This window comes from Pongo abelii, chromosome 3 (assembly GCF_028885655.2).
Source record: "Pongo abelii isolate AG06213 chromosome 3, NHGRI_mPonAbe1-v2.0_pri, whole genome shotgun sequence".
NCBI lineage: Eukaryota > Metazoa > Chordata > Mammalia > Primates > Hominidae > Pongo > Pongo abelii.
The window spans coordinates 196,939,161-196,955,549 of record NC_071988.2 but is presented as its reverse complement, the minus strand read 5'-3'; the positions used below and the strand labels follow the sequence as shown (position 1 = coordinate 196,955,549).

Genomic DNA, 16,389 nt, shown 5'->3' with positions numbered 1-16,389 from the left:
TCACCATGTTGGCCAGGCTGGTCTCAGACTCCTGACTTCAGCTGATCGGCCCACCTCGTCCTTCCAAAGTGCTGGTATTACAGATGTGAGACACTGCACCCAAGAGCTTTTAACATACCAACCATTTGACTTGGTTCAGAGGCCACACCATGCCTCCTCTCTCTTCCTACCTCCATGGTAGTTGTGCATCAAGAAACTCATTGATCAAAGTAACAACAATTCTGCCTCACAGGTCCCATTCACTTATGACTCATTTTCTGCAGTAGTCTTTAAACATACATTTCAATAGCTTCTCACTCAGAGGGAAGGAGAAGATAAAATTCTGCAGTTCTTAGATACCTCCCATATAGAAATATGAAATTTTAGGTTACTAAAGGCTGCTGACCTATTATAAAATCCATTAATCAATTCTGTCCTGAATTTGCTGATATTATGTGCAAGGGTTTCCACCTCCACAAACTGTCTCATGTTTAATGATTAAATCAAGGAGGCATTACATGGTAGTACTTTTACCCCACAGATGTTATAGTTTAAGTCATTTTCATATTCTTTTTTTTTTTTTTAACCCCAAGTTGTTATTTATTTTCATGAAGGGGAAAAAGAGAATCCTTTATGGTAGTGAAAATATACTTTTTTTTAATACAATAGCTGCCAACAATATACTGGTGTAGATGTTCCAAAGAGAAAAGAAAATACATGAGTTCTATAATAAGCTTTCATTTGCCTGTTCAAGAAATTCTAAAGAAAATACTCCAATTCTATTCAACATTATGGCTTAAGGAGTTGAAATTTTTCCATGATAAAAATATAATGTGTCTGGCCCAAACCTCGACTATTTATAAAGGATGGAATTTTTAAAAGCCCATATATATCAATAATGAATGCTACCCTCTCTTTGAATTAAGTGCTTAATTCAAATTAATCTAAGAAATGGGTGAATCATTAAATGATGAAATGTGCATCAAAATCTTCATGAAAAAATAAATTTCTATTTCCTCTCCATTTTTACTTTGTAGATATTTTCTAAATGGGTTTAAGTGCACAGAAATAAATGCTATCTACATGCAACTCTGGAGAGATTCAAAACACAGCAGAAGTAAAATTAACATGCCTAAATCCTTGAGCAATCTGTATATAATTAAGAGATTTCTGACATTTATTCTTACACTAAGTTTAAGTCATTTTTCTGTCTGGGCACGGTGGCTGACGCCTGTAATCCCAGCACTTTGGGAGGCCAAGGCAGGCAGATCATGAGGTCAGGAGTTTGAGACCAGCCTGGCCAATATGGTAAAACCCCATCTCTACTAAAAATACAAAATTTAGTAGGGCATGGTGGCATGTGCCTGTAGTCCTAGCTACTCGGGAGGCTGAGGCACAAGAATCACTTGAACCCAGGAGGCAGAGGTTGCGGTGAGCTGAGATCACACCACTGCACTCCAGCCTGGGTGACAGAGTGAGACTCCATCTCAAAAAAAAAAAAGTCATTTTCTAACGAGTGGCAATTTCAGTTTTTGTTGAGAAAGTCCTGAATAATTTGAAAGAAAGTAAGGAGAAACCAGATGGAATGAAATCAAAATGAAAATTACAAAATTAATCTAGTAGCTACCCATCCCAAGGAAAGAATGTATATGTATGTCCCTTCAAGTTTTGACATGCCATGGTATACTTGTAATGAGTCCACTTTGTTTTCTCATATTATTTGGTGGCAGTTCCACATGAATAGACTTCAATAGACATTTATGAAATGGAATTGGGCAATGAATAGCTTCATCCATAAAGTTACTATAAGATGACACTATTTGGTCTTCTCATCCTATGTGACTATAAAGTAATTTGTATTTCTTTTCTTTGAATGCCCTTTTTAGACTATTTATATTTTTATTATGTTTTGCCTAGTTGGGTACACAATGAATGATCTCATTTTTGAATGGCAAGATGAGGCACCTGTACAAGTGGCAGAAGGACTCACTTTGCCCCAGTTTCTGTTGAAAGAAGAAAAAGATTTACGATACTGCACTAAACATTACAATACAGGTAGGGGTTGAGTAGTGTTCTTTACACTTACTACTTGTGGTTTTATGATATCCAGCTGTTTCTTCATTATAATGCTGTTATTTAACTCTTCATAGGTCAATGTTTTTCATATATAGCAGCAAATGGATGCATTTGAAACCTATGAATACTTTGATTCATTGCATATTGTTAAATAATTGTTCTGTATGAGACCAAAGTAATGCTTGGTATTCAATTATCTTTAAATAATTTTTAATGAAAAGCTCATAATTACAGAGTAATAATGTTTCCAAAACTATTCCTTTAATTTCTGTGAGCAATAAAATGTGTTTTTAACCTTTCTTGGGCAGTAAACACTGTATCTGTTAAGAAAATTTTTTTTAAAATTGGTTTTTTTAAAAAAGAAGAAAGCTTTGTTGCCTATTTTTTCCCTTTGTCATATTTTCATGCGTTTCAGTATATTTTTACCTAAGCACCTACTATTCACACTAAGACACTTGAGATAAATATCAGATATAGTTATCAACACTAAGAATTGAGAGACTCAATGTGATATTTGTACATTGGCAAATTCTGTTCAGTTGCTTTAACTAACATGGGCTATTTCCATAAGACATATGCTAACTATACAGTTAGAATGTATACATTGAGAAAGTAATGGAATTCTCTGAATGCCATTAAACGGCCCATGATTGAGGCATCATTGTGGTGAGTACATGGCCTTCCACTAGCATCAGCTGCTGTTCTTATCATTTCATTACAGTAACTATGATTCATCGTGGACTCAGCATTTTCCAGAACTGTGCTGTGACCTTTCACTATACAAAGCCCCTAGCCTCTCTTATCTCCTTAGCAAATTCACAATATCTGATCAAAAAGTCACTACCATTTTCCTTTTAACTCAGAGATGAAGCTGATGTCTAACTTATTAGGGAGTTCAAGTTGAACATCTCAACACAAAGATAAAGAGCAGGCAAGTCAATAGCACTGCCCTTGCTCAGTTCCCTTAGACAGATGCTAAAAATCCCCTAGAGTTGACTTAGGGAGGTATATTAGTTTCCTAGGGCTGCCAAAATAACCTATCAAAAACAGTGACTTAAAACAACAGAAATGTCTTCTCTCACAGTTCTGGAGGGTAGGAGTCCAAAATTCAAGGTGTCAGCAGGGCCATGCTTTCCCTCAAAGCTTTAGGGAAGAGTTTTTCCCTGTCTCTTCCTGACTACCTATTTCTGGAAAACCTTGTTTCTCAGCTTGCAGATGCATCATTTCACTCTCTGCCTCCAGAGTCACATGGGATTCCCCTGTGTGTCTGTGTTTCTGTGTCCAAATTTCCCTCTTTCTATAAGGACATCAGTAATGTTGGATTTGGGACTCCCTCTTATCCAGGACAATTTCATTTTAATTTTATTTTATCTGCAAATACTTTATTTTCAAGTCAGTTCACATTCACACGTTCTGGGTGGACATGAATCTTAGGGAGATATCATTTAATCCAGAACAAGAGGTGAAGTTATAAACATCAATTAGGGATGAATTTTTATGGTAGAGGGTCTCAAGACACTTCCTTAGTGTGAAGTAAGTTTGCATACTTCCTGGAGTTATCAAATGAGCTATTACAGCTTAAAGGAAAAGAACTTACATTTATGAATGCCTACTATAAGCAAGGAGTGGGACATTTTGGGTGATATCATAGAGATCTTACAACTTTACATTCTAGAAGCACTGTACTGTCCAGGAGCAGAATAACATGCCCAAATTGTGTAGAGAAGAAAAGCATCTCATAGAGTCCTCATTGAAGTATGTGGTTAATTTGCTCCAGATCCCAGACTCCATTTCATATTTGCTTTTACAATGCACAAGAATCTTCTTTTGTTTTCCAATAATAGGCCTAGATACCACATATGTCTTTTATGTTACTTGTGAAAATGCAACAAACAAACAATAGTAGGTTACCTAAGAACCACATTTATAAAATACTCTTTCCCCTCGGAAAATGAAATATACTTAAGTTAAAAATGTTTTCATAAAATTAATTGCAAAAAATTAGAGGATTTATTCAGTTTTATTTTCACTATCCCAAAGTATTTATTAGTTATGTGCTACAGCATCCTATGATCTGTCTCCTTCTAATAATTTCTCCAAAATCTTTTACCTCTCTTCCCCTTGCTCTGTAATACCCTGCGACAATGATTTGCTTGCTTATATGCACCAAACTCATCTCTGTCTGTCTCAGGGCCTTTGCTCTTGCTCTTCCTTCTGCATGTAAAGTTCTTCCCAAAATTGTTCCAAGCTAATACTCCCACTTTCTTCAGGGTTATTCAAATGCCAACTCTTGAAACATCCATATGTAATAATATGTGTTAAATGCCCAAATTCTGCTTTCACCATCTGAAATTATATCATTCAATTTTATGTTTCCTTATTTATTGCATGTTTCTTTCATTGCCCTAAGTTTGTATTATATTTATTCTGTTGATCACTGTATTTCTGGGGTCTGCTGCCATGCATAAGTGATGGATTTTTTTGTCCAACTTGTTCTTTTATCTCATCAGATCCACATATACTGAGTATATTTATTTATGTACAAGCAATGGTGTATATTTGTGTTCATGTGTGTATCCCTTTATTTTCTTTCCCAGCAATATTATAAAAACATTTTTTAAATTTTTATAGATACATAATAGCTGTACATGTTTTTGGAGGTACATGTGATATTTTGATACAAACATAAAATCTGTAATGATCACATCTGGGTAATTGGGATATCTATCACCTCATGTATTTATCAATTCTTTGTGTTGGGAACATTCCAAATCTTTTCTTCTTTCTATTTTGAAATGTACAATAAATTATTGTTAATTGTAGTTGTCCCCATTATGCTATTGAACACTAGAACTTATTCATTTTAAGTGTATTTTTAAACCCACTCACCAACCTCTTCACCTGCCTTCTTCTCAGCCTCTTGAAACCACTATTCTCTTTATTACAACCATGAAGTCAATTATTTTAGCTCCCACATATGAATAAGAATATGTGATATTGTCTTTCTATGCCTGGCTTATTTCATCTAGTTCTATCCATGTTGCTACAAATGATAGAATTTCATTCTTTTTTGTTTGAATAATATTCCATTGTGTATATACACTACACTTTCTTTATCCATTCTTCCACTGAGGGACACTTGGGTTGGTTCCTTATCTTAGCTATTGTGAATAGGGCTTCAACAAACATGTATCTCTTCAATACACTGATTTTCTTTCTTTTGGATATATACCCAGTAGTCTGCATGGTACCTTTATTTTTACTTTTTAAAGGAAATCCTATACTCTTCTCCGGTAGCTGGACTAATCTATATTCCCACCAATGGTGTACAAGTGTTCCCCTTTCTCCGATTCCTCATCAGCATTTGTTATTTTCTGCCTTTTTGATAATATTTTATTGGGGTGAGATAATATCTTATTTTGTTTTGTTTCGTTTTGTTTTTTTGAGTTGGATTCTCTCTCTGTCGCCCAGGCTGGAATGTAGTGGCAAGATCTCTGCTCACTGCAAGCGGGTTCACACCATTCTCCTGCCTCAGCCCCACAAGTAGCTGGGACTACAGGCGCCCACCACCATGACTGGCTAATTTTTTGTGTTTTTAGTAGAGACGGGGTTGCACCGGATTAGCCAAGTTGGTCTCCACCTCCTGACCTCATGATTCTCCCACCTCGGCCTCCCAAAGTGCTGGGATTGCACTTATTGTGGTTTTGATTTGCATTTTTCTGATGATTAGTGATTTTGAACTTTGAAAAACACTCTTTTTAAATAAAAACACAATGAAGCTTATTCTTTTCCTTGAGAATCACACCCGAAATTTAGAGAATTTATACAAAGTATCTGAATGGTTAGTATTTGTTACTAATTATGGTATGAGATTACTTAGTGAGTTAACTGATATTATAAATATGTTTCAGTTATTCTTGTTTTATTCCATTTCATTATTTTTCATAGAAAAATTTAAATCTTTATATTTAATAGCACTTTAAAATCTAAAGTATTTTCATATATTTCAGAAATCTTTAGGCATTTTTGTATACATTTGATAAATTGATAAAAGGATCATGTATGGTTTGCACATATGTTTCTGATTACTATTCACTTAAGAGTGGAATCCACGTTTCCTGGACTTTATGAACTTTTGTTGAGACTTAAGCTCTGGAAACACATGCATGGGTTCATCCAGGTATAGTGCCCTTGCATCACCTGTGCAATCACGCATGGCCCAAGTCACATGAATAGAAGCTTTGCACGGAGCCCTACCTAGCAATAGGACAGCAATTGCTCTTTAACATCTTTCTTTCATGGTAAGTAACAGAATGTTACTTGAAGAGCAGAATGTTAACTTTCTGACCTCATCCTTCTTAAAATAATTCAAATAAAAACAATTAAACCAAGAACCAGGTGATTTAGAAGAACAATTTTTATAAAGGAGAGATAACATAGAATAGTATAAATCAATATCAATAGAGTAGGGAGTAGAACCAGGACCCAAGCAAAAAATATCAACTTAATGTTTATTAAACCATCATTTACTCCTCTATGTATTGCTTACCAAAATAGAGGTAAATAATAGAGACACAACAGCATAAGTGTATAGTACAAATGGATCCCATTGTTTTTAGTGTGTTTTTATTTTCAAATTTATTAATGGGAAATAACACATATTTTCTTATTTGTTTGCTTTATTATTCAAGGAATCATTCGTGTTCAATTGTATTTATCCTCTAGCACTTACTTTAAAGAAAATGGAAAGGCTTCTGCAACAAATAGCACCTGGCTCTAAAGAAGCACTCAAAGCACCAGAAACAGTCAATGAGTAAAGAAGATCTTTATATAATAAGTATATATTTCTCCTGTCTGCCTCAGAAGCAATTGTCATAATCAAGTGAAATAATAAATCTTTGGGTATTTTGACAAGTGTAAAGCACTTTTCGGGTCAGAAGTAATAAAGTTTCTTGCTATTTCCTAAAAGAGTACACTCTCTTTACTACACTGCTTCTTGATGCTAACAGTGAAAAATATTTTTTCAAGAATCAATACGAGACTCGTTTCATTGTCATGGAAAGTTTTATGACAGAATCCTTATCAAAATGAAATTGTGAGGCCGGGAGCAGTGGCTCACACCTGTAATCCCAACACTTTGGGAGGCTGAGGTGGGCAGATTACCTGAGGTCAGGAATTCGACACCAGCCTGGCCAACATGGTGAAACCGCATCTCTACCAAAAAAAAAAAAAAAATTAGCCAGGCTTGGTGGTGCATGCCTGTAATCCCAGCTACTGGGGAGGCTGAGGCAGGAGAAACTCTTGAACCCAGGAGGCGCAGGCTACAGTGAGCTGAGATCATGCCACTTCACTCTAGCCTGGGGGACAGAGTGAGACCCTGTCTGAAAAAAAAAAAAAAAAAAAGAAAAGAAATTGTGATATTTAATGCCGTAACAAAAACCTATTTGTACTAATTGCTGTATTTACCTTACCACCAATTAGGAAAGTTTACATGTATAGAAGTGCGATTCCATCTGGAGCGACAAATGGGATACTATCTGATCCAGATGTACATTCCCAGTCTCCTGATTGTTATTTTATCCTGGGTTTCATTCTGGATCAACATGGATGCAGCACCAGCCAGGGTAGCTCTGGGGATAACCACCGTGCTGACGATGACTACACAGAGTTCAGGATCACGAGCTTCCTTGCCAAAGGTAAGTGCACGAATGAGCATGCACATCTTTGCACACATACTTATAAATCTTGCAAAGATATCGTTGTCAGCTTTGGTCAGATATTTTTCAATGGCATTTCAATGGCATTATTGGTTTTTAAAGTAATATATAACCAAAGCAGCAAACATGTAAAACAGAAATAAATGAAAAAAATTCTGCAAACCAGTGATATCCGCTGTTCACATTTTGTGTTATTATTCCCAATTATTTAAATATCAATAATACTCTTATACACTATGGAATTATTTGTATCAATAGGTTTTAAAATATTTAGAAATATATTAAACATTTAAGTTGAATCTACATTGTAATTTTAAATGGTGGCATAGTACTCCATTGTATGGATATGCCATAATCTACTTAGTAGATTGATATATGAATATATGAATATATATGAATACATATGAATATATGTGTGTGTGCCTGTGTCTATACATATCACACATATCATCTATATTTATATAAACACATATTTTATGTAAACACACATATATATCTATAGACACAAACACATACACACACACATAGCTTCACACATATTTTGTATTATGTTCTTAGCATATATTCTTATAAACAGAATTGCTGCACTGATAGCTGTATGCATTGATATATATTGCCAAATTTATTTCCAGAAGAAATATACCAATTATATTACAAGTATTGCATCAGAGTGCCCACAGTGCTGCACCCTGAGCCAAGTATGATATATATTATTTTTGTGTTTTTTTCTCCCTTTTGCTTTTAAGTAACCATAAGTCAATAGACAGGAGATCTTATCTAATTCCACGATTTTCATCCATGCTGAGCTGCCAGAATTAAAATAAAATTGTTCCCTCTGTGAGGTTAGTAAAAGACCCAATATTGCTTTGCATAAGATATACTGAAATAAAACTCTTTTCATTTATTTAGCTGCATAGAAATAGAAAATTATTTTCTTCCCCTAAAATGACGTCTAAGAAGAAGTTTCTATCATCTAAATTAAGTAATTCTGCATAGCTTCCAAGAAGCTTTACTATACTTTCATTGAAATGAAGTACTTCAATGCAATAAAATCATATTAACTTTTTTTGTGTGCATTTGATGCTATCTTCTTGCCACACCAAGTAAATTATAAATCTATTGTCATGGCTCCCTTAGTCCTTTCTATTAATTCATTCTATGATTCAATTTATTAGATTGAAATGCCTATATAAATAAAAATTGAAAATAGGAATTTTATCATTAAAATATGATATTAACATGCTCTGCCTCACTAAAATTTAATGGTTGTCTCTCCTAATACTGTCTACTTTTATTAACACTTAATTATATTTTCAAAATTGTTCGCATCAACTAGTGTTTTCTAAAATATTGTTCATGTGAAAATTATAAATCTGTTTATAAAGGTAAACTAATAAGACTCAATGCTTATTTACGTAAGGATAAATGTTGCAAGAGCTCTGGGTAATAGTGGAAATTTCATAGTTAATTTGTAAAGGAAATCGTCAGTTTACTCACTGATCCTCAAGAGCTAAACAGAAATGAAAGCTCATTTGTCTGTATGCTGTCAGTCAGAAAAAGGAGAATCTATGGCTTCTACAAGGCACAACAGAAAGATGTTTAGATACGGAGAGTAACGTAGAATTGGGGGAGCATGGAAATGTGAGTAGAGGATGCAGAAATAAAGCAAACAATAAATTAAAAACACAGAATGGAGGCACAACTTAAAAAAAAAGAAGAATGTCTAGGACTGCTTCATATTTTTTTCTCAAGAAATAGGAGACATTTTTTAAAAGCTTTAATTTCCACAAGACCTTACAGAAGAAATAAATTTTCAGCCATGAGTTCAACTATACACATACATGTGTACAAAGTCTATCTCTCTGATCATAGAGACAATGACATCTAAAAATGCGATGACAGGTGTGACTCTGACCCACAAAAGGAATTAATTGAGAAAGTGATACCTTAAAAGAAGTTGACTGTATCATCTTAGAATTCAAGATAAGTCAGGAATAGGAGGTTTAGCATAATTGATTACTTACATTCAATTTTAGTAGGGCAGACCCCAAGGACACAGGAGGTGAGGGCTTTATAACTTGCATTTAGAAACAGATGTGTGAGACCGTGCACCTTAAGCTCTTCTGTTCTCAATCTCACAAAAGAACCCTCAGAAGTCTGAGAGTCTTGCCACTAAAACACCCAGAATTTACCTACTGACAATTTCTAGGAAGTAGGAAAACAAAGTTACATTCAGGAAAATTGACTATCAAACATAGGAGAGTGAAACAATAAATCATAATTTTGTGATCTTTGCCTAGTGTTTGGTCTAGGCTCTGTGTCAATACATCTCCTGTAAGATAAGAACGAGCTCAGAAATTGCTTAAGTAAGACTCAGAGAATGAAATCTCAAAGAATGTACTTTAGCCGGTTTCTAGAGAACTACAGAGTTGATATTGCTCTCTGATATTTTCTATTGCATCAGCCTCTACAATGTCATGATAATTCAAGCATGTAGTCTCTCAAAGCAAGAACACTCCTGTGATTGATTCCTTGAAATTTGAACTCTTTTACATTTTTGCAGTGTCTGTATCAGGTGGCCGTAAGAAGGTGATATATGCATTCTATTCCCAGCAAATTTTCAAGGTTGTGTAACTTTAGGAGCACTTTCTTACACCATGTGCTTGGGGCAGAGTGACAAAAGATGGTAATGATCATGGGGCCTATCAAGGAAGACTTCATGGGCCTTGGTAATGATTAGGTTTAATTTGGGTGCAGCAATGGGCCACTGATGAATTTTAACAAGGGGAGCAATTACACTGACTTCTGTTTGAAGACCGGATAGAAGAGGCAGAGTGGGAGCAAGGAGTCTACCAAGCAAGCTATTGTAGTCCACAGCAGATGATGATCTGGCAAGATTGGTAGCAACAGAGCTAGAGAGTAGCAGATGGCTTTAGAAAGAAGTAAATGTTTCTGAAAAAATATATTTGGAGGTAAAACAGACAGGATTTGCTTATGAATTGAACATGGAAGATTCAGGGAAATGCAGGAGTCAAGGGTAGCATTCAAGTAAGTAACTAGGCAAGTAGAGATGATAGTTACTAATAGGGAAGGTTGGGGGAAAGGTTAATTGTGGGTTCTTTTCTAAAACATGTTAACTTGGAGACATTTACAAGACAATCACATGGAATTGTCAAAAACTAAGAACTTCCAAAGTTCTGACCAAAGACACCCAGCCCTCAGACTTTAGGGAGTAAACTACAAATGAATTGGGAAGTGGACTAGAGGTGATTTTTCTAGTGGAAGAAAGCCTGGAAAGACAGGGAAAGAAGATGTATTTATGCTTGGCCCTCTTCCTCCAGCTGAAAATCTTCTCTCTCTGTTCCCCTCCCAGGGCTATCCCTACTCATAAACAGAATATATTAGACAGTTTGGTTAAAGGCAAGACCTACTCACCCCAAAACTTTACTCCCAAACTCTTTGAGATCTCAGCATTCTGAAATCTTTTTTTTAGATATGGAAAACTAGTCCTTAGCAGGATTCATTTCATCAGGGGTGAAAGAGGGGAGAGTAATAATAATTCAGTTGTTTTTAGTATAAATTTAATTTCAATATTCAGTTAAGACCTTGGCACTGAAGGAATTAAGTATGGGGATGGGTAAGAATAGAGAAAATCAGTAGAAGAGACAAAATATAATTTTAATTTGTAAACTCTTAGTACTAGAAGGAATCCACGTTAGGGAACTCTGGAGAAATCTTGGCCATGCCACAATATTATATACACCTTACCCTTTCTTTTATGATTTCAACTATCAATTAATTCCTATTAGAGACCTACTGTCATCATTTTTTTTTCATCCCGTTTCATAGAGACTAGCTAAGGACCAGGTGTGGCGTGTGTTTTATGTTTCATATCATCTGCAGAAGTACACAAGTGTCACTATGCATACCTTATTTTAGTCTTTTAAACTTATTATCATATCAGAGACTTTTGAACATAGTATGTCAAACAGATGCACACACACACATGCACACACACTATACACAATGCACACATTCACATATGCAGATAGAAACTTGGCAGGGTGGGGGAATCTCTAGATTCAAGTTTATCCAAACCCTAGCTCTTAACACAATATATTAATATTATAAGATTCTTGGCACTTGGGGCTGATAATCCAGTCACATCGCAATTATTCTGCATAACAACTCCTGAATCTCAATGGTTTACAACATTTCTTCTTGCTCACAGGACTGCGAGGTGCCTGTATCTCTTCTGGGCTTGCCCTGAGATTGGCTGTTGGAGTGGGCTTGGATCTAGGCTGTGGAGTGGGTTTCAGATCTGCTCCCTCTGTCTCCTCCTTCTGGGGCTGCGGGGACCTGTAACATGGTCTTTCCATGGAGGAGTGCTGGAGAGCAAGAAGGCAAGCAGAAACATGCAAGGCTTGTGCTCAGAATTGGCACACAGTCACTTCTGTTCTTATTCCACAAATTATACAAGCCTCATGGCCAAACCGAAAGTCAATAGGGTGGAAGAGTGCGCTCCACCCACAAGGAAGCCTTGGAGAGGAAGAAAGAAAAAGGGAATTGTAAATAATCTTATCTACCTTGGGAAAATTGTTTGTTTAAGTTTTTCGGTTTCCTTTCTTAGACCACACTCTGGCTTGTCAGTAAACGTTCAGAAAAACAAGAGGGTAGGAAGGGATAGGAAAGAAATAGGGAAGTATCCCAGGGAGAGTCTGTGTGGATTTCTCTGCTCCCATCACTATGGCCATCTCATTGAAAACAGCTACTAAACATTAAAAAATAACCAAACACCGCATGTTCTCACTCATAGGTGAGAATTGAACAATGAGAACACATGGACACAGGAAGGGGAACATCACACTCTGGGGACTGTTGTGGGGTGTGGGGAGGGGGGAGGGATAGCATTAGGAGATAGGAGATATACCTGATGCTAAATGACAAGTTAATGGGTGCAGCACACCAACATGGCACATGTATACATATGTAACAAACCTGCACATTGTGCACATGTACCCTAAAACTTAAAGTATAATAAAAAAAAAAGAGCACTTGAAATTTCAAATATGGCTTTTTGATTAAATATTTTACAGAAGCTCAGAAGCTGGTAGCCTGTGGAGATTGCAAATTCTGCACCAAAAGCTGTTTATGGTCAATGATTACTTAGAACCTTTTACCTCTCTCAATTCCACTCATTTTTCCTCTTTCAATTTCTCTGTGAAATTGTCCTCATTTTCAGAGATAGCATCTGGGCACGGTGGCTCATGTCTGTAATCCCAGCACTTTGGGAGGCAGAAGCGGGTGGATCACTTGAGGCTAGGAGTTTGAGAACAGCCTGGCCAACATGGCGAAACCCCGTCTCTACTAAAAAATACAAAAATTAGCTGGGCGTGGTGGCGGGCATCTGTAATCTCAGCTACTCTGGAGGCTGAGGCACCAGAATCACTTAAACCCGGGAGGCAGAGGTTGTAGTGAGCCGAGATTGCACCACTGCACTCCAGCCTGGGTGACAGAATGAGACTCCGTCTCAAAAAAATAGTAAAAATAAGAAAAATAACGATGATCGCTTTTATATTATATTAAGCTCTCATTCTTCATAACACCAATTTTAAAAATGATTATAACTATTAGAAAATATAAATTGAACTGGTACATTTTTTGAACACCACAATTGTGTTGGCACACAGATATCTATGTGTGGTTGATTACAATAAAAAGATAGGAAATGGGAAGAAAAATGAACGATTTATATTCACTGTTGTGTTCATAGCTAATTAGCAAATACACATTCTTATTGTTCTAAAAAAATACCCTTAAATTTTAAAGGAGAGTACATTGTGTTAGTGATAATGTAATGGAGTCAGGAGAGCTACATAGTAATCAGGTTTTCCTATTAATACAGCAATTAATAGTTATTATTGTCAGTAATGTTTTGGTCCAAAACATTTAAACATAACATTTTAATATTTACTGAAAATGTAGTTAACTAATGTTACTTCAATCAAGTTCAGTACAAACATGATCCAAGTGAGTTCATTTTAAATTTATTACTGTGACAGAATGTATAATAAATTTAACTTTATGATACAATGTTTCATATAAGCAATATATTCAACTAAATTTTTTTTTTTTTTTTTTTTTTTTTTGTTGAGACGGAGTCTCGCTGTCGCCCAGGCTGGAGTGCGGTGGCGTGATCTCGGCTCACTGCAGGCTCTGCCCCCCGGGGTTCACGCCATTCTCCTGCCTCAGCCTCCCGAGTAGCTGGGACTACAGGCGCCCGCCACCTCGCCCGGCTAATTTTTTGTATTTTTAGTAGAGACGGGGTTTCACCGTGTTAGCCAGGATGGTCTTGATCTCCTGACCTCGTGATCCGCCCGCCTCGGTCTCCCAAAGTGCTGGGATTACAGGCGTAAGCCACCGCGCCCGGCCTCAACTAAATTTTTTAAATGTTCATGGATCATACTAATATGATTCCATATACACTAATTTAGGAAAAGGGGCAAAAAGAAAAAAGGCCCAGAAAATGAAATAATTATTTATTCATACCCTTATCACAAGATATAATGTATATGAATACCATCCAATTTTATTACTGATAAAAAAATTATCTGTTTTGTAAATTAAAAAGTCCTAAAAATGGGTGGATTCTATGATAAGAAGGATAAAAATTGATGGATATCTCTAGTTCTACATTTCATCTTAGGACCTCCTTTACTAGACTTATTAGATTTCATCAAGGACCTACTTAGGAGCTACTTTACTAGAAATATTAGATTCCATCAAGCTGAAAAATTAATGATTATCAAGCATTTTCTCTGTACTTGAGATAGAGACAGGGCTGCTACATAAATTCTTAAATCTGATAGAACAACTAGGGAAAAGTACATGGCCGAATCATAAACTTTAAAACTGTTTTAAAATGGCATAATACCACAGCTTTGACATCAAACTAAATTTAAAAACAAAAATGTGTATGCAATTTGGAGACTACTTTATGTAAACAATGTCATCCACCACTTTCATATATATCCTAGAATCGTACCATGAGTCCCCAAAAGATAAAAGTGGATGTAAAACCACCACCTCGCCAGTGAAAGAAAGCACTTTGCCCTAAAATCAGCGTAAAACAAACACCTTTACAGGCTCTATCTGTCTTCATGATTCCTATTTGAAGTTTTAAATGAAGCTCTTGAACTCCAGAGAAAAAGGGAATAGGAATTTATGTGATTACAATAAAAATGATGCTATAGAAGCACAAAACCTTCACTACAAAAATGCAGAAAAGAGAGGCCACAAATATAATTTAACCTGAGTAGATCAAAAAAAGGTAATATATTAAGGAATGCCAGGAAGTCTAACAGCATGCACCTAAGAAGCATTTTCAGTAACATCTAGATTTGACAATTTCACATCAGTGTTAAACATAAGAAAAAGAGCTACATCCTACAGAAAAAATGATAGTAAAACTCCAGTTACTGAAGTGGGAGTCAAGAGATAGCTGTGACTTTTCAAAATTCTTTAGTCTTTTTCGTTGTACTTTCCTTGTCTGGTGACTAAAGTATTGGTTAAGTTCACCTCTTTGGAAACAATGAAATTTTGTTATTATGTGATTCTCTGTTGTATTTTATCTCATGAAGTAAAAACCATTATGTGAGTGGCTCACACCTGTAATCCCAGCACTTTGGGAGGCTGAGGTGGGAGGATCGCTTGAGGCCAGGAGTTCAAGGCTAGCCTGAGCAACATAATGAGACTCTTGTCTCCACATTTTTTTTTTTTAATTAGCAAAGTGTGGTAACACACACCTATAGTCCTAGCTGCTTGGGAGGCTGAGGCAGGAGAATTGCTTGAGCCCAGGAACTCGAGGCTGCAGTGAGTTATGATTGCACCACTGCACTTCAGCCTGGGTGACAGAGCAAAACCCTTTCACAAAAACAAAACAAAGCAAAAATCCCTTATGTGAAAAATAAATATTGTGTTAGACGCATCATTCATTTACTAAGGGTTATGACTATGATAATCAGCATGAACGTTCCACCAGCAAGACTGTTGTGAGTCACCCTCCAGGATAATAAATGTCAGAATGTCTAAACTCACAATATCCTGGGCTGTATGTTTCATTGCCTAGTTATTCATGCTCCGAGAAAGTAGTCCTTGAGTTACCTCCTTTTGCCTTTTCAGTGTCAGTTTCATTCCACTTCAACACCTGTTTTTAAAACACTATTTGTTATTTTCTTTTGTTCAGATTCCTTGCTCTCTGGCTTTAGGTCTTAATGAAGTTTGAAATGCTTTTGAGATTAATATTATTTTTTCCTGTTACAAAATGTAAAATTCTTATACAGGTTCTTGCACTAAGGAGAAATGTAGGATTAAGGGTACTACAAATTTGTATTTTAAAAATGAATGATTAAATGAAAAGTCAATGAGATCTGAAATTAAAACCTCAGAAAACAAGGCATAACACAAGCAGAGACATTTTCAGCATATCTCAGAGAAAAAGCAGTTATCTGTAGGCTTCAATCACTTGCCCATTGCACAGCCAAAATTACTCATCACAGTTCACTTGACATTTCTGAGGAACTAGGGCAATCCACCAGGATTGAATGCTATTAAAGGA

At 36.0% G+C, this 16,389-nt stretch overlaps 1 protein-coding gene across 3 annotated transcripts in view; it reads left to right on the top strand.

Moving 5' to 3' along the window:
• GLRA3 (glycine receptor alpha 3) overlaps positions 1–16,389 on the top strand; it is a 208,296-nt gene that overhangs the window by 140,484 nt on the left and 51,423 nt on the right. For all 3 annotated transcript variants that reach the window (XM_054554734.2, XM_003776547.4, XM_002815301.5), the window contains exons 6-7: positions 1,897–2,034; positions 7,537–7,751. In XM_054554734.2, the coding sequence (XP_054410709.1) occupies positions 1,897–2,034; positions 7,537–7,751 (353 nt within the window). The remainder of the gene's footprint in view (positions 1–1,896; positions 2,035–7,536; positions 7,752–16,389) is intronic.